Source organism: Ananas comosus, linkage group 2 (assembly GCF_001540865.1).
Source record: "Ananas comosus cultivar F153 linkage group 2, ASM154086v1, whole genome shotgun sequence".
Taxonomy (NCBI): Eukaryota; Viridiplantae; Streptophyta; class Magnoliopsida; order Poales; family Bromeliaceae; genus Ananas; species Ananas comosus.
The window spans coordinates 1589984-1613201 of NC_033622.1; the positions used below are offsets into that span (position 1 = coordinate 1589984).

Genomic DNA, 23218 nt, shown 5'->3' on the forward strand with positions numbered 1-23218 from the left:
GTGTTTAGTTTTTATAGTCATATTATTTGAAATTATAGAAAATATAAAATTGATATGTTTATTTTGTTTATTAATTTCAAATAATGTTAGTAATAATATGAATGCCTTTTTTGGGAGGATTCTTTTAGGTTAAATTGTGAGAGCTTAGTTAAGAAAAAGAAAAACATTTGAAGTCAAAGATAAAGAGAATTGATATTAGAGAGAAAGAAGAGGAGAAAGAGAGAGAGAGAGTTTTTAGATTAGAGATGTAAGAGATAAAGAAAAAGAAAAAACTTCGCTTAAAGAGAGAGAGATTTAAGGTTCAAGACAGTAAGAGATATTTGTGAGTAGAAGGAGAGAGAGTACAAATAGAAAAATATAAAAAATATAAAAAGTATAATTAGAGAAATAGTGAGAGAGATTGAGTTAGAGAAAAAAATAAAGAGTTTAGATTTAGAAAGAGAGAGATGATGTTAAAGAGATGAGATTAAAGAGTAAAGGGAGAAATAAGAAGAGTGGGTCGCATTAGACATTTTATTTTATGATTATTATCCCAATCTATTAAAATGAAGATATCCGCCTCTTCCCAAAATGATATTATTATTTAGGCATCAATCTCATTTCCTTACGAGGCCAGAAGTTCGAACCCTAGTTAGCTGAGTTCGCTTCTAAAAAATAAACAAAGTGTGTAGTTTCATACCTTTTTCTTTCAAAGAAAATAATTTTTTTTTGAGTTAGAAAAATGAACTAAACTATAGGAATGAGGCATTCTAGGCCTCGAAAAGGGTCGCCAAAATATCCAAAAAAGAAAAAAAAATTGATTACATAAATTATTATTTCTTTGCTGTGATATGCTGCTCCTGCATGTTTGTGAGCTGTTTAATCTTGTAGACTGCACGGAGGGGGTCCAAGGTCCGGCTGGACGTTACTAAAAATTGCATAATTTCTGATCATTCAAATGATCCACCAGCAGGCTAATAGTCTGGTATAAAGCTACTCACTTCGTTTTAAACAAAAATTACAAATTTTTTTTTTGAGTTGGAAAGATGAATTAAGCTACAGGAGTGAGGCATCCCAGGCCTCGAAAAGGGTCGCCAAAACATCCAAAAAAGAAAAAAAAAACGGTTACACAAGTTATTACTTCTTTGCTGTGATATGCTGTTCCCACAGGTTCGTCAGCTGTTTAATCTTGTAGACTGCACGGAGGGGGTCCGGCTGGACCTTACTTAAAATTGCATAATTTTTGATCATTCAAATGATCCACTAGCAGGCTAATAGTCCGGTATAAAGCTACTCACTTCGTTTTAAACAAAAGTTACAAAATAATTTTTTTTGGGTTGGAAAGATGAACTAAGCTACAGGAGTGAGGCATCCCAGGCCTCGAAAAAGGCCGCCAAAATATTCAAAAAAGAAAAAACAAAAAACCGATTACACAAGTTATTACTTCTTTGCTGTGATATGCTGCTCCCGCAGGTTCATCAGCAGTTTAATCTTGTAGACTGCACGGAGAGGGTCCGGCTGGATCTTACTAAAAATTGCACTATTTCTGATCATTCAAATGATTAACCAGCAGACAAATAGTCCGGTACGAAGCTACTCACTTCGTTTTATCAAAAATTACAATCATGTTTTGTTTTATACACTTAATTTGGCTAAGGGAGGTAACCTCACATGGAGGTAACTAAAATCTCAAAATTAGGTCAAATTAGGACAGTGTTTATATAAACTATTGTGGAAAAGTAAACCGTGCGCGCCGTTCAACGCCCTTTCCTAACCGAACGCCTCTTCTCCTTTTTCTTTTTTAATAATAATTAAATAAATAAAAAAATAAAAAACTCCGCGAACCCAAAAAAAAAAAGCAGTTGCTTTTACAAATCTCTTCGAGCAATTCCCCTGCGCGAGCTTCGCCTCTTCCGCGTTCCCCCCAAAATCGACGCGCTCGTTCGCGACGCGGAGGAATTAGGGTTTCGATCTCGTACGAGCCCCCCCCTCCGTTCTCTATCCACGGCCCGCGAGATTCGCGTTCGTTCGTTGTGCGTGATTCCCAAAGGTCCGATGCTTCGTCCTGTTGTACGTTTTTTTTTTTTTCGCAGCGGTTTTGGTGGTTTCCTATTAAATTAGGGGGGGTTAGTTGTCTTAATTAGCGCAATTGCATCGGTCGCTGAGCGAATTTGGCGAATTTAGGTTAAATTTTGTATGTTTTTGTACGACGGTTTTTCCTGGGATTTTAGGGTTGGATCGCATCGAATTTAGCTCAGTGTTGTAATATATAATGAATTTTACGGAGAATTCAAACATTTCTTACTGAATTTGATGGTATTGTGGCGATTTTGGTAGTAATTCGCAGTAGATGGTTACAAAAAAATCGCCTTTTTGATGATTTTACCTCTCCTGCACGTGGATCTCCATGGTTTATTGCAGAACCCTAGGAATCTTCCCCAATTTCCCCCACAATTAGATAAATCCCCTTCCCCCTTACTCGGTTCCTGGTCGATCTCCCGGTGGACTCGTTGTTGTTGTTCTTGTTGTTGGATGATGCGTTCTCCGTAGTTTCTATTTTCACCTTATCTTCATTTATTGCTGTAACAGAGAGAGAGAGAGAGAGAGAGAGAGAGAGAGAGAGAGAGTGAGTTATGGACAACACCTTCCTCCCATTCTTCTTTGCAAAGTCCCCCACCATCATTTAATTCTCTCCCTTTCCAGAGCTAGGCGTTTTGTGAGGAAACCCACCCAACCATGGCACTCCCGTGAGAAGGACATGAGATAGAAGAACCCAAATTGAATCCACCTCAATTTCTAAGGAAAATGATCCAAAACCACACTTGGCTTATCCCTTGTACTCGCCGGACACTGCTTTACCTTGTTCTTTTCCCCTTTTCGGCTTATTCAACTGCTTCTGAGGTGCACATTGTAGATCAAAAATCTCATTTTGATATGCCTATTGGGGGTTTTGGCCGTGATTTAGAATACCCATTTGATATCAAGTCCTGCATTGCCTAAATTGGGTTCTGGTTATCATAATTTCGAGACTTTTTATGGGTTTGTAAAGATAAAGCACCCACCTTTTGTTGATTTGTTTGCATTTTCATTTGTGGGTTTCACTTGGTAGGTATCTTTCTTCTTGGTGGTTCAGTTCTTCTCATTCCTGTATTATCTATTTGTGGCAGATTTGATGCTCCGGTTCCGCTTCTGTAGACAGTGAAGAACCCGCATGACCATGGTTTGATCTGAAAGGAGCCGTTTGATGGATGTCAAGCCGGTGCTTCAGAAATCGTCGGAGGTGGAAGATACTACCACAAGGCCCCCATTGGTCCCCTCTGAGAAGAACAATGCTGCGCCCCCGAGCCGAAAGCCACGACCCCGAGAAATCGCCTCGAGGTACAAGTTGGGGATCTCTTCAACTACTCCTGTTTCAACTCCTAGTACGCCTAGGAGATGCACGTCTCCCAATGCAGCCCGGACGTCCTCTGCAGCACCCACCGCACAGCTGCCTAAGAGAGCCCAGTCGGCGGAAAGGCGAAGACCCTCCACCCCTTCATCCCGTCCATCTACACCCTCATCGGCTTCGTCACGGCCATCCACGCCTTCTTCCCCATCCTCGAGGTCCGCCACGCCGGTCCGTGATGCTATAACGGATGTGCATCACACTTCTCGTCGGCTTAATAGGGCTCCTGATGGTTTGTGGCCTTCGATGCGGAGTCTTTCTTCTTCTTTCCAGTCGGATTCCATATCAAGTCCTGTTAGTAAGAGGGAAAGGGAAAAGGTTACTAATAATTCCTCCTCAGATCAGAGAAAGTCGGTGGACAATGTGGGAGCTGAGAGGAAGAGGACGCCGTTGAGAGGAAGGAACAGTTCTGATCAATCTGAGAATTCCCGTCCTTTAGAAAATTCACATGCCAGGGTGATCGATCAGCACCGATGGCCTGCCATGTTGGGTGGCAAGGTGTCCGGAAATATCATGTTGAGGAGTGTGGATCTTGGCGATAAGGTTAACAGATCTGTCTCTTCGTCGGTTCCATCACGAGGAGTCTCACCCAGAAGAAGGCCTGTACCTGATGGTGTTACTGATAAGGCTAATAAATCTCTTTCTTCATCAATTCCATCACGAGGAGTTTCGCCAAGAAGAACAGCCACATCTGATGGTGTAGGTAAAGGGCCACAACTAAAGGATCTTAAAATTCCGTCACGAGGGGTTTCACCAGCTAGAATGCCTCCGACTGATGTAGGAAGTAAAGGGCTGCAACAGTCGTTGAGTGAGGTGGCGCGGCGACTATCCATTGATGGAACTGGAAGAGCTGAGCAAATGATGAGCTCGAGTTTAAATCTCTCATCCCAAACCACAGAAAGGTCTACATCTTTAACTCGCGCAAGTAAGTCTGTGTCCTCGCCAATCCCAAGTGTGCAACGCCCTTCCTCACCAGGCAAGGCTTTGAGGGGCACACAAAGTCCGTCTAGGACAAGACCATCAACACCGGTGTCACCGTCTAGTGCTGTAACTAGTCGAGCGGGTGCTGCTACGCCCTCTGTTCTTAGCTACATTATTGATGTTAGAAAAGGAAAGAAGAATGCAGACCACATGGACGATGCTCATCAACTGCGACTGCTGCACAATAGGGATCTGCAGTGGCGTTTGGTAAATGCTCGTGCAGATGAAGCTCTTTTAATCCAACAAATGAGTACTGAGGTAGGAATTCAATGCTTTCTAAGTATTGTGAAAGCTTGTTTGTTTGGTTCTGGCCTGCTAATTGAAGGTGTTTGGATTGACCGGATCCATTGTTTTAGAATTTTCGCTCTCTCGTGTTTCTTCTCTATTTTATAGTTGGACTCCGTATGCATTATGTGAAATCAGCTTCCATTTCGATCAGGTGTGTGAAAAATAAACTTACTCATGTGAGTAGTAATTAGTTCTACATATAATTAGCGGTGGTCGTACTTATTCGCGCACCTCCTCTTTTCCTGAGTTTCGTTATCTGATGTAAATTTTTAAACATGAACTGCCGCCAACTATTGGTTGTGTTTCCATAAATTTCTTGGATTATTACATAACTCGACATTTATTCAAAGCTGACAATCTACATTGCGATTACCATCTCCAATATCCTGTTACCTTGTACTTTTTGAAAATTGAACGGATGACATGGTTTCTCATTATAGTTTATTTGAAACAGAGTGTTCTCTGTTCAGTTTGGAAAACTACCTCAAGGTTGCGAGATTCTGTTGTCATGAAAAGGATTGACGTGGGAAACCTCAGGCAAAGGATAAAGTTGGACACAATTGTCAAAGAACAAGTAAGATATGTGTTGAATTCCAAATTTTTATTACGTCATTTCAATTTCTGTTAGATCTAATATGAATCTTCTAGAGACCATTATGTTTATGTATGTAGCATAATAATGATAGAGAATTAGAGCATATGAGATTCATAAGGGAATGTTTACATAGCAGTCAGCCTGAGATGCATGCATGATTCTTATCAATCATCATACATATGTGTTCAACTTAAGCTGGTGCAGATGTAAAATGATATATTCAATGAGTCGATCAAATGGAGGGGAAAAAAAAGTGCTAGGATATATTTATGAATTGGAGAAATGTGTGGTGATGTCTTAATTAATGCACCAGGACTTACTTTTCATGAGAATTGAGAAACTAGTTTATTCGGGCTAGCTACTTATATTATTAGTGTAAGGCTCCGTGCAGGTGTTATTTTGTTGTGGTGAATATAGATAATAGTACTAGATGCTGGAAACTTCTGCATAATGCAAGTAAAAGGTCAAAAGATTGAAAGATTCTTTTGGTATAGTATCTATTGTTTTTTACCATGTAGCCTTATTATGATGGAGTGTTACTCAATCTATCTCTCTCCCTCTCTCTCTTACGCACCCCCCCCCACTCTTTGTGAACTTTCTTTGCTATATTGTTTGTCCTCACGAAATGCATTGACTTTTCCAAGAATGCACGACCTGATGCATTGAACATCTTGTTGATTCAGATAGCTTACCTTGAACGCTGGACGGCATTGGAAGGAGAACATTCTAATTCGCTATCAGGAGCAATTGAAGCTCTCAAAGCAAGCACAGTGCGCCTTCCGGTTACAGGAGGGGCAAGGGTATGTTGAGTCCGACAGCACAAAATTAAATTGACTTTGTGAATTTTGACTAGTTGTATGTCAATGCTTTAGCTGGTAAATGCTGAAAGGGTTCTATACGTTTTACATTTATAAGCTGGTTTATTGTATTACACTGTTCATGTGTTTATTTGAAAATACTTATTTGAACAGGCTGACGTGCTTTCCGTTAAGAATGCTGTTGGTTCAGCTGTTGATGTTATGCAAGCGATGAACTCCTCCATTTCTTACTTGTTATCAAAGGTTAGATTTGAATTATATGCATGTCCATATAGCCATTTTGTTCGTTTCTTTTGTTTTAGACCATGAATCATCTTGTTTTTGGCTCGTCTTTTTACTTGAAAAAAGCTTAAGCAGTTAATTATGAACATTATATTGAGATGAATATGTCTTTCTCATGATCTCTACTTGTTTCATGAACTTAATATAGTGGGTAGCACCAGTTCGAGTGGCAATTACAGCTTTAATTTATTTATGTTCTTCTAAAATAATTGGTATGATGAATTACCGTAGTTTCGTCCTGCTGGTGGATAACTTCTAATGTTAAATAAATAATTGCTTTTTACTAATGTTTGATTTGTATAATTTTTTCTCCTCTTAATATATATAGGACTGCCTAAGTGTAGTTGTATATTAATAGCGTTTGAGAAGTTTTTTCTTGATACTGCATGTCGAAACTAGTTCTATATTTTGTTTTCTATGACATGTATAAGATTATACATCTATAATAATGCTTTCCAAAGCTGTAGCAAAAAAAAAAAAAAGGTTTTTAATGTTAAGTGAAGGGATAACCATACATCATTATATGCAAGGACCTGTGAGAGTCATGGTGAGGAAAGTTCTTTTTATCTTTAATAGCATTTAGATTATGCTAAATAGGGGAGGAAAGACTGGGCAGATCAAAATTCTAATTGCTGTGACTCCGGATCAGAAGAAATTGGAGTGCTATGTAATAGTAATTCGTTATTTTTCCTCTAATAGGATTTAGGATGAAGTGAAGAAGGTTATTTTCCAACAGAAGTTATATGTTAAAAAATAATCATTTTGGTTTCTAATTATTGTGCTTATGGAATAGCATCAACTAGTATTTTTTTAATATATTCTGATTTTTTTAAAAAAAATTTGAGGAATTGGATAATGTGACTTTCTTTTTTGTATATGAATTAGCTTAAAATAACCTGTTTTCTTAGCGACTCGTTTTTGGGACATTTAAACTATGCAATGGTCTCTTTCATTCTGTTAGCGCCTGTTAAGATAGACAATGATATCACAGGATTTGCAAAATTCTATGTAATCTTTTTTTGGAGGTGCTTCAACGTCAGAACGTCAACATCTGGATCTTTTGTTTTTTTGCAGGTCAAATGTGCAGAATCTCTGGTTTCAGAACTTTCTGTTTTCGCAGCAAAAGAAAAAACCATGCTTGATGAATGTAGAGAACTTTTAACAACAGCAGCAGCATTGCAGGTATAAACTACGCTGGGAATCGTATTGTCTACATGGAGACTTTATACGGGTATCTGTGCAGTTTCACATATTTGCAAGGGTATATATTGAAGAATTCAGATATAAGGACCGTAGAGCATTAAGAAACTTCATCCACTCCAAGTACTGGAGTCCAATGAGAACAAAATAAGTATGCAAACAGAGTTTCCCATTCTTTGTTGGACTAAAAGTATTTATTGCCTTATAAACAGGTGCAGGAGTCGAGCCTAAGGACGCACCTCATGCAACTGAAACAGGAAGCCCTATAGATGCCGTGGCGAACCGCAGCTGATTACACAGTCACAGATGATTACGATCCTCAATGTGGCTAACCAACTTACAGCAAGTATAGGTAACAGCTTTTATTAGGCTCAGTGAGTGTAAATGCTTTTCACTGTGGTGTGCAATTTCATTTTTTTTTTATTTTTTCAACCCTTTTTTCCCCCCCACTATTTTTCTTCTTTGGAAGGGCTGGTTCATATTCTTTCCTCATGTAATTTTTTTTAACCTACCCACATGGAAAGAAAAAGTACAGCTAAATGAAAGCCAAAGGTTTTACTGTAGTCATGCATAAGGAAGTGTCTGTCCTTTTGCTGTTGCTAAAAGCATAAGAACTCTTGATGTAGCTAGCTAAGAAAGAAACCCAGTAGTAAAAGATGCAACTTCATCTACTCCCAAGTTAATCCATAAAATGATGTGTTCCGAATATCTCATCTTCGATCACTAATGTTGTTTGTGTTCTAATAAAAGACCCTGTTTTAGCATTCTTTGGAGGAGAACCTGAGAATGTTCTGCTTTTAGTTTTGACTGCGTAGGGTTATCGGTCAGAGTCGTGCAACTATAACAAAGCAATGTGTATATGAAGTTTACGAAGGTAAATTTTTGAAAGAAACCGAGTATTCTTTGGTTCCTCGAAAGATGCTTAGCACCGTATTACATTATCCAGTGTTCGTTATTTTGTTTTCGATTGTTGGTTTTTGCGATCTTACTATAGCCTATAGAACTCGAGGATCAGTTTAAATGTAAGTATTAGTTGTTGAGATTTTCTTGTATGATTGCGCATTATGAGTTTTAGTTATGCGATTGTAATATCTTTTCATACTTGGTAATCGATCGTCGCATATTTTTTTGAGTAAACAAAAAGGTATGCAGAATAAAACTTGAGCTCTAAAATTTGCTGCCTCCTACAAAGGTACATTTTGGTCTTCGGTGCACCGAGTCTACCGAATTTCGGAAAATGTGATGAATTGTTGTGGTGTGTGGCACAATGCTTTAAAACGTGGGGAGCACTATTTTGTTGGGTAAACATAGAACTTAAATAAGTTTTCTGGGGATAGCCAATAATTGCATGTGAGTAGCCTCGATCTGTTGTCATGTGTCAGTTTCGTCCTTATTCGAAGATTATGATTCTTTCCTCTATGGTTTAATTTTTTGTTTTCAATTTTATTATTAAAAAACATCTAATGTATTTTTGGATGAAGGTAAAATTAACACGTGGCAACGAATCGAGGCGTCATGAGAGAGCTTTTCACTAAAGTTTTATCCTTGGCACAGCGTGTACCGCAACACGCATCCCATTTTATATATCAGGCAAAACAAACTGAATATTTTAAAATTATTTAATAGTTTATTTTATCTTGCAAATTAATCAAGTGATTAAATTAATTATCTATGTATTAACATAATGTGATAAAAAGAGAAAAACACCTACACATCATCAATGGTTTTACAGTATAAACAAAAATGTCAAATAAAACCAAAGTTTATGTCACATGGCTCCCAACATGTATTAGGATTATTCGAAGATTGGTCTCAGACACCAGCTTGTTCTGAGATTCGTCTTCTTTAAAACTCCAGAAAATTTTGGATCTACTAACTGAAGCATAGATTATTATTCAATTTCTTCCTTTTTTTTGCATATATACCCCTGCAAATATGTGATATTGCACAAATAACTACTAATGAAAACCTTGTTTATTTGTATGCTCATTGCTAAGGTATTGATCTATGCAAAATTTGCATATAAAAGTAAGGTTTTCGAGAGCATATATGCGAATACCAACTTTGCAAGGGTATTTCTCCACTCTGCAGGTGTGTATGTATGCGAAAAACTGTTCGAGTCCTTTGTCCATTGAAGGCTTCTCTGCGTGTTATTCCGGCAGCAGATGCATCAGCAAGCAAACTGCATGTAAATCAAGATTCCCATTAAAAGGCATGCTTCATATAGTTGTATAAAATGCCGCATCAATTAATAATGAAGGCTCGGCTTTGGATCTTCTTCTCTACTTTAGAAGCTAATCAGAAGCTTCAATTTGATGCTTCTGCTTTTGCTGTAGCGATACGTTCTGAAGAAATTGAATTGAAAACACTTAGTGCTCTTTGAGCACATATACGAAAAGGGCACTTCTGCAGAAGTTATAGTCAAGCAAAATATGACATTCGAAAGGCTTGAGAATAGTCCTATATCATATAGCTACGACTAGATACCGGAGTATAAGATTAGATAAGTTAAATTTAAAAACCGGGCTTAAATATTTTGGGTAGGTAGATTTGGTCCAACAAGTTGTTGGGTCTAGAATATTTAGTTAATAGTACGGTGGGCTCTGAGATGGGTGATCCAGAAGCTAATCAGAAACTTCAATTTGATGCTTCTGCTTTTGCCAGAGAAATTGAATCGAAAACACTATTAGTGCTCTCTGAGCACATGTACGAAAAGAGCACTTCTGCAGAAGTTATAGCCAGACCAAATGTGACATCCTAAAGGCTTGAGAATAGTCCCATATCATATAGCTACGGCGAGATACCAGAGTATATAAGATTGGATAGGTTAAACTTAATAACCAGGCTTAAATATTTTGGGTCAGTAGATTTGGTTCAATAAGTTATTGGGTCTAGAATATCCAGTTAATAGAGCCGTGGGTCGTGACACCAAACAGGTGGTATAATAATAACATCTTTACCTTGTTTATCTGACTTGCCTTCCTTGCTAAATTGATGTCCCTGCTATGGGTTCATATGCATAGGATCTTCCTGGAAACATCTCCTGGTTGTAAAAGCCCATATTTGATGTGTCAGACTCCCCCTATTTTCATGAATTGTGAAGCTGCAGCAACAAGCAAATTCTGCATTATATTCTCTACAAATTCTGCCTAAATGAACAACAATGTCGGCGACTACTCCTTTAAAAGGATGTGCAAGAAATTCACATGAAATTTGATTAACATACCATCCGAAGTCCTCGAACACAATCCTGAATACTTCTTTTGTCGCCGTTGAACTGATCAGAAGCAATGAGAATGAAACAATTAATCTAACTTGCGGTCGTGTACTTGTTTTTGAGAAATATGTTCCAAAAGAACTGAATTTTTCAACCCATTTTCCGTCCCCACTGAGCTGAAACCTGGCACCTTGACCATCCCTCTTTCCTTCATTAAATCCCTAATTTTTGTAGCTTCGGCCCACCTCGCATTCGACGCATACAAGTTAAACATCAACACATAATAATCCGAACTCTCGGGCCGCAACTCCATTATCCTGCTAACCGCAACTTCTCCCAGATCAAAGTTCGAATAAAGTGTGCATCCGTGTAAAAAAGCACCCCACATCTGAACATTTGCTTCGAAAGGCATTTTCTCGATGAACTCCAATGCTTCCGCGAGTTTTCCGGCTCGTGATAGCATATCGACCATACATGCGTAGTGCTTCGTTGAAGGGGCAACTTTGTGATTCTTCATCATGGTGTTAAAGTACTTTTGTCCTTCGGTAACCATTCCGGTGTGGCTACAAGTGGATAAAATGCTTGTGAAGGTGATATCATTAGGTTGAAAATCTTCATTTAACATTTCTTTGAAAAGATTAATGGAACTGGCGGAATCGCCTTGCATTCCGTAGCCGCCCACCATAGCACACCAGGTAACTGCATTTCGGTCACTCATTTCATCGAACACTTGACGAGAAGATACCAAATCCCCGCATTTGTTATAGAGATTTAGGAGAGCCGTGTTTACGTAAATGTTGAATAAAAAGGCGCACTTCAGAGCATAACCATGGAAAGAGCTACCAACTTGGAGAGCTCCCAAAGAAGCAGAAGCCGAGAGAGCGCTCACCAATGTGACGGCATCAGGTGAACATCCAAGTAACCTCATCTGATTAAAAAGTGATAAAGCTTCATGGCCTAAGTCATTTTGCACACATCCTGTTATCATCGAATTCCAAGTAATAACATCCTTATTCTGACTCCCTTTAAATATGCGATTAGCATCGGATAATGCGCGGCATTTGGCGTACATATCAACAAGAGAATTAACAACCACCGGGCTATTCTCCACGCCTAGCTTAATCCCGAGCACGTGAATCGATCTTCCAAAGTTCAAGTTTCTTATCTGCGCAGAGGCAGAGAGAACACTTGCTACGGTAATTGAATTAGGAATGATTCCCGCGAAATTCTTGTCGCCAAAAATCCGTAAGGCCTCTAATGGACGCCCAGTTTGTGTGTACCCGACTATCATAGCAGTCCAGGAGATAATGTCTACATCATAAAGCTCGTCGAATACATCACGCGCATCTGTTACGTCCCCACACTTTACATACATATCTAATAATGCGGTGCTGACAAAAGAATTCATATTCACACCAACTTTAATTCCGTAACCATGGATCCACTTCCCTTGATGCAAAGCATCTAGTGTCGCGCAAGCAGTGAGCAAGCTCGCCAATGTGTGTTCACTCGGCTCGACACTTTCTCTCCTCATCTCATTAAACAAAACCAACCCTTCTTCGGCCCGACCATTTCGAACATACCCGCATATTATCGAAGTCCAAGAAACCACATTTCTACCGCGCATTCGATCGAACACCCTACGTGCGCACTCGATATCTTCACATTTCGCATACATATCGACTAAACAATTTAGCACGAAACAATCCAGATTTCCGACTTTAACTACGTGACCATGCACCTTCTTTCCTTCATCAATGTCGAGCGATTTCACGCACGCCTTTAACACAAGCGAGAAGACCACATTGTCTTCTACTAGTAAACATTGCCTCATTCTTCTCCCGTAGAACCCGATCGCTTCTACGTAGCGATCGCTCACGACGTACCATCTAAGCATCACCTTCCAGGAATAGAGATCTGGGTCGGGAATTTCGTCGAACACCTTACGTGCCGATTCGAGGCTCTCGAAAGCGCAGTAGGAGCTTACCAATTTGGTGTTGAGTGGGAGGTTTTGGATCAAACCATGGACAACAAGTAGGGCATGGATCTGCTTCAGAGAGAAAAGATTGGGGCATGAATGCAGGAGAGGGAGAAAAGGGTTAGGGTTTGAGAGCTCTTGAGGTTTTGGGAGGTGTTTGATGGTGTTGGTGGAGAGGGTTTGGAGGTGGAGGTGAAGGGAAGGGTTTATGGGTGGGAGATGTCTCCTTTTCAATAGAGAGATCATAGTGTGTGTGCATGTGTGTGTGTAGTAATTGTAAATATAGATGAAGAACAATAGTGTATTAGTGTGTGTGTGTGTGTGTAGATACAAGTATTTTAATATATGTTTCTCCTCAATAATATATAGAATATTATGATATATGTTTTATTTATTAATTAATACATATAGAACACTAACTTTGACATAATAAATTCTTGATGTAATCAGATATTATTAAAACATTTAATTAGATAATATGTGAGACTCTAGGATTTATTATGTCAAAGTTAGTGTTCTATATGTATTAATTAATAAATAAAACATATATCATAATATTCTATATATTATTGAGGAGAAACATATATTAAANAACTTTGACATAATAAATTCTTGATGTAATCAGATATTATTAAAACATTTAATTAGATAATATGTGAGACTCTAGGATTTGAAAAAGCCTGATATATGAGATATAATAGGACTAAATCTCTTAAAAAATTCCGCTATAGCATTTTGGTGGTAGCTAGGTTCAAAAGATTAAGAGAGTTAAGCGTGCTATAGTTAAAATAGTCTTAGAATGGATTACCTGCTGGAAAGTTGGAGCGTTACATAATATTTATTTATTATACATTTTAGTAATTTGTGTCGTACTAATTTGACAATAAATAAAACTAGACTTAATAATTAGATAAAATTTAAAATAAAGATTAAAATGTACAACTCTGCACTTAAAATCTTTTTTCTTTTGGGGCCTGAAATAATGTGTGATGCGCAAAAAAAATAAAAGTGTACCAGCACAGATTACTTTTTTATATAAAGAAATCTCTTTCATCTTGGTTGAATTGAAAGAAACTTTTGATCATCTGTTTCACTTCTCCCTCAGTGAAAGAAGTAATCACATAATTCAATTTCAGAATCTATGAATAGCTCAAAGCAGTCTCAGTTCAATAATATCAAAACTTCCACATTGGTCTCTCACTCTCTTGCAGCAAAAGTAGTAACTTAAAACAGCAGCAACAACACATGAGAATCATCATCTTCTTTGTACACAAAAGAGCACATCAGCAATTGATCCCACACTGCCTCACATCCGGCCCTCTCGCTTTCAAGACAAACGGATCGATCCTCACCCAGAGCAGCGAGAATATCGAGGCCAAAAGCACCGACCAGATCACGACGATTGTCGGTGTCCGATTCTGCCGGCCCATCAATCCTTTGAGGAATGGATACAGATGGACAATCACCCAGAAGGCGAAGAACAGCTTGCCGAATAACGGCCCCCATGATTGGTATCCGTTGTTGATCGCATCGGAGATCCCCGCGACGACGCCTATGAGGTTGATGACGAGGAGGGTGGTGGGGGGGATTAGGAGTGTGGTCCACTTGAATGCGTAGAGCTCCGCGAAGTTGTCCTCCTCGTCATTAGAAGCCTTAGAGGTAACAGTGAAGTTGGTGTCAATGCCCGCGAGGACCTTGAGGAGGCCCTGGATGACGGCAAAGAGGTGCGCAGAGACGCCGCCGATGACCCAGAACTGCTCGTTGCGCCACCACTCCTCGATGCTGACGCCGCTCCACCGCAGCTCCAGGATGCCCGTCGCGAAGATTGAGATGAAGAGCGCAATGAAGAAGAGGCTCGCGAATGTGCTGATCTGCGGATTTACGACGAACAAATAACAAGGCAATTTCAGATCATCAGCTGTAGTGGAAAGATTTGAATACTAGAGCTAACGATGTATTTTAATAAATAACAAGCATCCAATGAAGTGTTGTTATTGTTTAAATTCTATTTACTAATGATGTAGTACACTTTTTTTTCTGATAGGGAAAGGATCTAGCCGACTAGTAGCTGCAAAGTTAGTTTTTTCAGTTAGCATTGCACAAACTTGAATAAAGTTATAGAGTTGAGTTGTTAAATTGAGTAATGCTTTTAAGTATCCTAGAAGGTCCTCTTAAATGCTGCTGATGAGTCAGCAGTCCAATGCGCCAATCATATTAGAAGTTAAGGTAGTAATCTATTAACACATGTAACTATTTACTTATACGTCGACAGTCTTGAGGATCTTCAGGTGTGCATGTAGCGATGCTTGCATAAGTTCAAGGGATGAAATTTGAAGTCAACATGTTCACTTATACGATAGCAATAAATGAAACTGACGAATGACAGAATACCGTGGGCATGATAAATTTGCCGGTGAGGAGGCAGACGGCAGGGAGGGTGCAGTAGGCGAGGAGAGGGAGGGCGGTGAAGGGGTAGATGGTTGTATTAATGTAAGCGAAGCGCTCAAGCCACCTGAGGTGCCCGTTCTTGTAACCGTACCAGACCGGGCTGTGCCGGCTGAAGAAGATCTCCACTGAGCCCAGTGCCCACCTCAGCACTTGGTTCAGCCGGTCTGATAGGTTGATCGGTGCCGACCCTTTGAACGCCGCCCTCTTTGGCATGCAGTAGATTGACCGCCACCCCCTGCAGTGCATCTTGAAGCCCGTGAGGATGTCCTCCGTGATCGACCCATAGATCCAACCCAACTGCACCATGGAATTTACGGATCTATTAGAAAGAAAAATATCTGAAATTTTACTTGGTTTCAGTTTCATCCTTAATGGTTTCAGTTTAAAAATTTAGTTGTTAAAGTTTCACTCTCAGAATTTTAATGCTGAAAAAGCAAACTCAGATTATTATGCTCAGGTAGCATTGTGTTAACATTTTCAGGGAAAAAAACAAATCCACAAAATAAATTTGAGCCATTGAATTGTTATAAGTAGAATTTTGGGGTCTTAAGTTGAAATAAAGGTCAAATTTCATGGACTGAACTTGCAATTAACCCTTTTTCCTATGTTGTTTCATTACCTCAGTTCCCCATTCGGTCTTGTCTTCGTAGCCGCAGCTGATGACATGAATGGCTTCTTTGAGAAGCGCTGCAGGGCTTGAAGAGGGAGGGACTCCTCCTTCCTCCATCAAAGTCGATGTCACGAATGCCGCCGATTGCCCGAACCTCTTCTCGAAGTTCATTTGCGACATCAGTAGCTCCTTGTCATTGTTATCCATCTCTGGTTAATACGATTCATAATTAGAATGCATTGCTTCTCCAGAAGTACTATTTGAGCAAAATTGTCTAAAAAAGAGCCCTAAAATATTTTCTCTCTAATATCCTTTTGCTACACTTGTAATCAAAAGCTTCAATCAGAAGGTCAATTTATCTCTCCACTCACCTGCACAAGCCACAAACTAATAGACTTTTTTGTTTTTGCGAAACATCTAGCTTCTGCCTCTACTTTCTTCTGTTTTTCTCTATTCCCTAAAAAAGTGTCTGGCTTTTTCTTCTCAAGTAGAGAAGCCATTATGTTGTAAAGCAGGCAGTAAAGATAGACCAAACTTACCTCCTTCAAGTGCATTTTCTGCCAATCCATCCTTCGAGAACCTATGCTTCTTGCGGCGTCCGAAGCATGGGCAACAGTCGCAGCTCACCATCTTAGGGCGCTTGGAGCCCTTCGGCGGGTTGTAACCATATAGTGCTTGTCGCCTAAATACACAACCAGTTCCTACGTATACTGGGCCTTGGATACCATCTAACCCCTTCATGTTAATCTGTGATAAAACAAAAATTTCCACATTATGATCTTCAAAGAAAAACATTCAGCAGATAAGAAAAACATTCAGCAGATGATCATTATGATGGAATAGTTATAGCTGGATGTAAGGACTGTTGGCAATTACATCGAAGAAGACGGTGTTCCTGTTGGCATATCGGTCGTTCGTATCAATGCCGTCGAACCTTTGAGGGAACTGCACATAGCACACTTTTTTTCCCGTCTGAGGATCCATCAAGAAGCACATCGCCTCCCGGATGGCTTTGCTGTTGTTTATGTAGTGATCACAGTCCAAGTTGAGCATGAAGGGCGCATTTGTTAGCACTGCGGATACACGAATCTGTCGAATTGTGGAATTTACAAGCAGGTCAGAAGATCTTCAGTATGAGAGGATGATAAACATATTTTGAGCAAATGAAAAACCAACATGAATATCAAGACATCCTAGTTATTATTTCTTGATGAGTTACTAATTAAGTTCTTAGCATGTAATCAATTAAAGAGAAAACGCAACATTTGTTGCATCACTATAACTAAGGGGAAGAACAATCTAAGAAACAGGCAGTCGAAAAAAAGATCGTACTAGAGCATTCATGGCGCCAGCCTTCTTGTGATGCTGGAAGCCTGGTCGTTTCTCACGAGAAACATAAACAAGGCGGGGAAGCTCATTTCCTTCAGTGTCATGGCCCCCACTGTGGCCCAAGAACACCTGGATCATGCCGGGGTGGTCGCGGGTGTTGTTGCCCGGCCACGGGGTGCCGTCCTGCATGATCCATCCTTCAGGGGGTACTTTCATCGCCTTTGCAACCAATGCGTTGATCCGAACTTTGAATTCTTCATACTCTCTCTGCCCAAAATGAAAGATAAAGATATCATACTAAAACTTTGGATATCCTAAAGTCGAGTATTACTCAATTGCCTTCTCCTAATTCTAGATTCGACAGAAACCATATTACAAATTGATGAGAAAATGAATGGTTACTTCTGAACTCTCTGACATTTCAGTTTGAGCCAGGACGTTCACTAAAATATGTTGGTGCCCGCACTTATCTAATTTCTTGCAATGCCATCCTTAATTTTATAGGCATCCGAAATCTTTATCGTCCGTTAGAGTCCTCGCATATGTTAAATATTTTTAGATGAAAAATTTAACAATGGATGACAATACAAGACATCAGGTTAGTTGGAACCTATAGAAATTTGTCAGCAGTTCGGGGACAATCCATCCAATTTATCCTACAATTAAAGCACTTTGTCTTCTGTACCTTCATTGCGCGTCTCTCCTTAACAAAAGTCGGCTGGACTTTGTCCTTGAGGTAATCGACTTTCTGACAGAAGTACATCTCAGGCGCCCGAGGCTCAATAGTGAACTTCTTACAGAAAGGAACCCACTTGCGAGCAAATTCGGCGGTCTCTGAAAGGGCTTCAAATGTGAGCATCGATGCGCCATCATCAGATACATAGCATGACACCTTGTCAACTGGGTAATCGACGGCTAGGATCGATAGCACAGTATTAGCAGTAACAAGAGGTGGCTCCTTCAGTGGATCCACTGTGCTCACAAATATGTCGACTGGAGATAGCATTGAGGGCTCCCCTTCCCTCTCATATCTGCAAAGGCAAAGATTTTTTTTGAGTAACAACTAATTTTTCAAAGCAATAATTGGTGGAGAACAGTGACTTATGTGAATCAATCAATTTCTTCAGGCTGTTAGAGAACAGTAATCATATGTTATTCATTCAAAATTTATCATATCTACATATGTATTAAGTAGTCACCTTAGAGAGAGGCGATCGAGATAAGTCTCCCGATCAATTGGGAACCATTTAGGGAATTGATCAAGAATCCATGAAAAAGCAAACCAAATTTCGCATACAACTGATGTTAGCCACAACCCAATGGCATCGTGGACGGGGTTGACGATTCGATAATGTAGGAAAAAACCCAGGACCACGAGGCGGACAACGATCACCATGCGGTAGGGGTTGATCTTGCTCGAAGCTATCGACACTTTTCTCGACAATGGCTGCCTTGCTTCATCACTCCTACATGAATCAATGGCATTTGGTTAATCTTTAGAAGAAGAATTTTTTAGCATAGTTTTACATCAGAAATGGTCCAAATTGAAATTTACAGTGGCATGTCTGGATCGACGTCATCCGGTTCGCCCCCAAGAAGGCCTTGCTTTGATTTCCACTCGTCCATTCGATCTTTCCACCCTCCATCTCTCTTCTCGTCCCACCTTGTGCTCCCTAATATCGCCAATTGAAAGTGTTACTACCTCTCTTCTATAAAAATTACACTAAAGATAAACAGTAAAATTACAAGAAAAGAACATCACTAACCAGGCTCAGAGACCGGATATGGATGGATGCGTTTGTGGAGAGAGGATGACAGTTCTCCATGGTTATGGCCGTTAGACAACGGGAACTCTCCACTCACCTGAATCACATCAACAATTCAATACAAAAGCAACAGGACAGGCTCAATGACAGCCACTAAGCACTCAGAAGAACAAATGTTTACAAAAGTGAAGGATTTTAAATTTACCGGTCGAGAAAGCGAAGTTATGATGGGCGGAAACTGAGGAGGATTACTTTCAGCATCTTCAGGGCCCCTTCCGTAGCTCATTTTCCCGTACAGCATTGCTTCCGTGATGTGTCTATTCTCCTGCAGCTGCTGCTGCTGCTTGTTCTGCTCATCGTCAATATTGAATTCGTGCTCCAAATCGTCGATGTCTTCCTCGTCTTCATCTCCTTCCACTCTTGGGCTCCCTTCGCATTTAAATTACTCAGATATTACCATAGTTTCCGATTTATTAGAGCCTTAACATACCTCTTTTGTGGAATGGACATCATTAATCACGGGGACTACATTCACTCTTTTTATTTTCGATGTGAATATTACGTAACAAACACATAGTAAATAAGTAATATCCTACACAACTAAAATAAAAGCAAAAAGTTTACCCTTGAGGCGTTTGTAGCGGGTCTTGCATTGCGGGCAAACCTGGGTCCCTTCTCTCCGCTCGTACTCGTAGCACGGCCGGCAGACCGGGAACCCGCACTCGTTGCATGCCACGAACAAGTCCCCGTCCACCGTCAAGCCAACCTCGTCACCACATATCTCGCAGACTTGACCGCTCAACGCCCGCAGCTGCTTCGGCTGCACCATCAAACAGTAAATACATCAATCACCATCACTAATTAGAACAAATCCTAAAAACCTTTTCACTACACTAACATAATCGCTGCACATGAAGTTCACGCGGATAGTTTACCTCCTCGTGGCCGCGGATGAGCACGAGCTCGTTGCGGTTGTGCGACCCGGCGACCAGCCCGGCGCTTGCCTCCATCCCCTCCCCGCGCCGCGTTTCGGAGTTTGTGGGTGCGTGCCTGTGCGGCGGCGAGTTTCAGTGTCAGTCGGGAATTTCGTCGAGCACTTGGTGGGCTCTTTATGGTTGCAGTGGAGATAAAAGAGGGGGTGGGGGGGCTTCCTTTTGAGGGTTGGGGGTCTCATTCCCACACCTAATGGGGATGTTAATGTAGGGTTTGTTGCGGCGGGGGATTAGGGTTAGGGTTAGGAGGAGGAGGAGGAGGAGGAGGGGGGTGTTGGTTGGGTGCAGAGTCGCCATTGCCTCGGAGTGAAGCGATGTCGTGCCCTAATTTTTTGTCAACTAACGCTTTCTCCCGCGCGAACTCTGTACAGTGAGGTGTTAGGTAAGTTAGGTAACAATTTGCATAGAGACCCTCTCAACTATTGGTCGTTTTAAAAGGGCCCCTCTTCACTTTGGGCATCAGCATAGGGATGTCAATGGGTACGGATATCTGAAATTTTATCCGAACTCGAACGGAGTGGATTTATTTGATGCTAAACGAATATGATTTCAGATATAGATATCAACAACAAAAATCCGACTAATATGGATTCGGATATAGGTTTTAACCGTACCCGATTCGAACCCGAATTTTTACATTGCATATAATATGTATATAAAAATTTGATGTTATATTTGAACTTTGTTTAATATAATATAGTATGAAATATTGAAAAGAAAAATAATTATTTCAAGTTTGGATTTTCGGGTTCGGATTCAGGTTTGGATATGGATTATTAAAATCTATCAGGTTCGGGTTCGAATTTTTGAAAATTCGCCCCAAATTCAACCCATTGACATCCCTACTTTAGCTTACATACTCCTTACTACTATTCAAAATTTTCAAATTTATCCTGAAATTACTATAATATCCTTCTAAAATTCAATCTTATTAGGAAACCCTATAAGAAATAGGGATATTTGAAGGAATTTTTTAAAATCAGTAAAGGTTTTTTGGTCCTCCATGGATCACTAAGATATTCGTTTGGTTAGGGGATAGGGATAGGAATAGGCCCTTATCCCCCTTTTATACCCAAACGCTAATTTTTTACCCGAGAATAGTAGTTCTCGGTTATCCCCACCAACATCTCCATTTTCTATATAAAACTATCTAAAATTGTTCTTATCCCCGGGAACAACCCAATTTTCATCCAAACGCTATTTTTCTTATCCCCATACTTGTACCTATCCCTGTAATAGCTAGTTCTTACTTATACCCGAACCAAACGTACAAAAGTTTTGAAAGACATATTAAATATTTATTCCTATAAAGAAATTATTTATGTAGCACTTAAAAAATGGGAGGGATTCGGGGCGGGAGGAGTTCCCCCACCTCCCACCTGGATTTCTTGGTGGGTCGAGGCGAATTCGAGTTGGATTATTTATCATATTTTTTTGCTCCTATTTACCGTTTTATTTATTTATTTTTTTTTGAGAGAAATGTAGCATACTATCCGCTTTGTTTATTTTTTTTTAGAAATAAATTTAGCTGAAAATATGAATCAATTAGGATTTGAATTTGGGACCTCGGAAACCAACCACCAAGCTCTTTGCCACTTGCGCTAGAATGGTCAGTTACTTACAGTTTTATTCGGAGCAAATCAGAGTGGGGGCAAATCAAGTGAAGAAAGGAATTGCCTGCATCCCACTCCATTTTCTTACCGAATCGAGGCGGATTCATGATGAATTATTTTTTTTCTTATTTTTGGTCCCCACTTACCACCCGATTTAGGGTGGATCGGAGTTGGGAGCTCCATCAATCCGGATTAGGAAGCACCTCGTGTTAATACAAATTTTATCAAGAATCATCGCATGTTATCGCATGTTATTGCATCCATCGACACAGAATTCTTATCGAAATCTGCATCTAAGAAGTGATAATCTATTTATTACTGTATACTAAAGGACGTGTAGATGTTCTCTTTAGATGACATATTGTACTGTAGACCATGTAGAAAAATTATAATTTTAAATTTTATTCGATTTATTTGAAATATATACTTTTTATTATATAGACTTTTGAATGTTATAGAATACATTTGAAAAATTAGTTTTAAGTGTTCCATTTTTCAGAGTAGGCAGTACAATAAACCATGCATAGAAACATTTCTTACACTTGGTGCACCTCCCCCTGTTTGTGAAATTTTCCCTACACCGGGTGCATAAATATATGGCATATATCATTTTTTAAAATACAATGATAAATATCTCGAGATCAAAATTTTAATTTATGAATAAAATATATGATGTGCAATGAGCCTACATATCAAATTATAAGATTTGGCCATTTTGGAACGATGCCCATTAAAAATTATTTTTTCAGTTTACTTATGTCTTAATAATAGATTTTTCAAGTCAAGTAATTTTTTATTTATAGGCCTTTGTAAAAAAATATAGATCGTACAGAGTTGGAACTCCTATGCTTTTAAAAGCACAGAATCATAACATGCTTTCGATTTTTTAGCCATCAGATCGCCTCAAGATCTGTGCAACAGTAATAAGGATGACTTAACGAGACACACCGTTAATAACGTTGCACGGATTTTAAGGCGATACGACGGTTAAAAATTCACAAGCACGAATGCTTATGTGCTTTTAAAAGCACAGGATCTCAACTTAGATCGCACATAGAACTTTAATTTTAAGGCATTAACCATCAAAATCAAATACGGTGCGTTATGTATACAATTACGCCAAATCTTTTTCCTCTTATCCGCTGCGAAGTGCGGGCTTAGTGCTAGTACCGTCAAGCTAGCCTAATCAGTGATCATAACAGGAAAATTAGGTTAAGGTGTTAAACTGTCAAAGTGATAAAAACTTGCAAAATTTTCAGCTGTAATGTTCTTAAACTTGAGAGAGAGATTATTTGAGGGCAAAAATACTCATATGAGATTTTGGTCTGTCACATCTCACATGTGCTTTGTGAGCTGGGAGTTCTTGCACCTGAAGCCATGGAAAAAGGGCATGTGGTTGCATAGGCACATTTCAATCTATCACTTAGATTGGCAACATCCCACCTATTTGAAAGTTTTATATGTAGTGCAATAGAAGCAACCCTAGCTCTCATCTTTATCTCTAAGGTAAACCACAAAGTGACCCATCACCTTTCTCTCAATGCTATTTGTGTGGTTTTTTACTTGTCCTTTTTGTCAAGCAAAAGATACAAGAAAAATGTGCCGACAAACTTTCAGTTTTGATGATGAGACCTTCTAAACTCATTGAATAGTTCAGTAGGCCTCGTTTCTCGATCA

The 23218-nt window shown here is 39.6% G+C and overlaps 3 protein-coding genes across 8 annotated transcripts; 1 reads left to right on the top strand and 2 right to left on the bottom strand.

The window, feature by feature from the left end:
* On the top strand, positions 1832–8311 carry LOC109705934 (AUGMIN subunit 8-like). 5 transcript variants are annotated; one of them, XM_020226752.1, is made up of 7 exons: positions 1832–2049; positions 3147–4663; positions 5148–5267; positions 5972–6088; positions 6260–6349; positions 7463–7570; positions 7801–8311. In XM_020226752.1, exons 2-7 carry the CDS (start codon positions 3224–3226, stop codon positions 7855–7857), a joined length of 1932 nt encoding a protein of 643 aa, XP_020082341.1. In that variant the 5' UTR covers positions 1832–2049; positions 3147–3223; the 3' UTR covers positions 7858–8311. The 5 variants fall into 5 exon arrangements, 4 of the variants coding, with proteins under 4 accessions (XP_020082341.1, XP_020082321.1, XP_020082347.1 ...); XM_020226732.1 differs by having other exon boundaries at positions 1832–2029; XM_020226758.1 differs by lacking the exon at positions 1832–2049 and adding an exon at positions 2631–2880.
* LOC109724905 (pentatricopeptide repeat-containing protein At2g03380, mitochondrial) lies at positions 9303–13093 on the bottom strand. Its single transcript, XM_020253894.1, has 3 exons — positions 10815–13093; positions 10549–10691; positions 9303–9770 (listed from the first exon to the last, which is right to left on the bottom strand). Exon 1 carries the CDS (start codon positions 13027–13029, stop codon positions 10894–10896), a length of 2136 nt encoding a protein of 711 aa, XP_020109483.1. The 5' UTR covers positions 13030–13093; the 3' UTR covers positions 9303–9770; positions 10549–10691; positions 10815–10893.
* LOC109704771 (cellulose synthase A catalytic subunit 9 [UDP-forming]) lies at positions 13795–20078 on the bottom strand. Of its 2 annotated transcripts, none has more exons than XM_020225558.1 (13): positions 19872–20078; positions 19561–19756; positions 19142–19365; positions 18937–19033; positions 18726–18843; positions 18370–18633; positions 17856–18201; positions 17174–17437; positions 16718–16930; positions 16381–16588; positions 15851–16050; positions 15175–15528; positions 13795–14654 (listed from the first exon to the last, which is right to left on the bottom strand). In XM_020225558.1, the coding sequence occupies exons 1-13, from the start codon at positions 19944–19946 to the stop codon at positions 14067–14069; spliced, it is 3147 nt and encodes a 1048-aa protein (XP_020081147.1). In that variant the 5' UTR covers positions 19947–20078; the 3' UTR covers positions 13795–14066. The 2 variants fall into 2 exon arrangements, with proteins under 2 accessions (XP_020081147.1, XP_020081141.1); XM_020225552.1 differs by having other exon boundaries at positions 18370–18636; positions 19872–20076.

What these genes read in the sequence shown, in the direction of transcription:
- LOC109705934 (XM_020226752.1), top strand. Translation starts at nt 3,224, where the DNA reads ATGGATGTCAAGCCGGTGCTTCAGAAATCGTCGGAGGTGGAAGATACT. An exon ending in TCCAACAAATGAGTACTGAG is followed by an intron (nt 4,664 to 5,147) that starts GTAGGAATTCAA and finishes TATTTGAAACAG; the next exon opens with AGTGTTCTCTGTTCAGTTTG. An exon ending in CAACAGCAGCAGCATTGCAG is followed by an intron (nt 7,571 to 7,800) that starts GTATAAACTACG and finishes CCTTATAAACAG; the next exon opens with GTGCAGGAGTCGAGCCTAAG.
- LOC109704771 (XM_020225552.1), bottom strand. Translation starts at nt 19,946, where the DNA reads ATGGAGGCAAGCGCCGGGCTGGTCGCCGGGTCGCACAACCGCAACGAG. An exon ending in TAACTTCGCTTTCTCGACCG is followed by an intron (nt 19,034 to 19,141) that starts GTAAATTTAAAA and finishes GATGTGATTCAG; the next exon opens with GTGAGTGGAGAGTTCCCGTT. An exon ending in AGAAAATGCACTTGAAGGAG is followed by an intron (nt 16,051 to 16,380) that starts GTAAGTTTGGTC and finishes CGTATTAACCAG; the next exon opens with AGATGGATAACAATGACAAG.
- LOC109724905 (XM_020253894.1), bottom strand. Translation starts at nt 13,029, where the DNA reads ATGATCTCTCTATTGAAAAGGAGACATCTCCCACCCATAAACCCTTCC.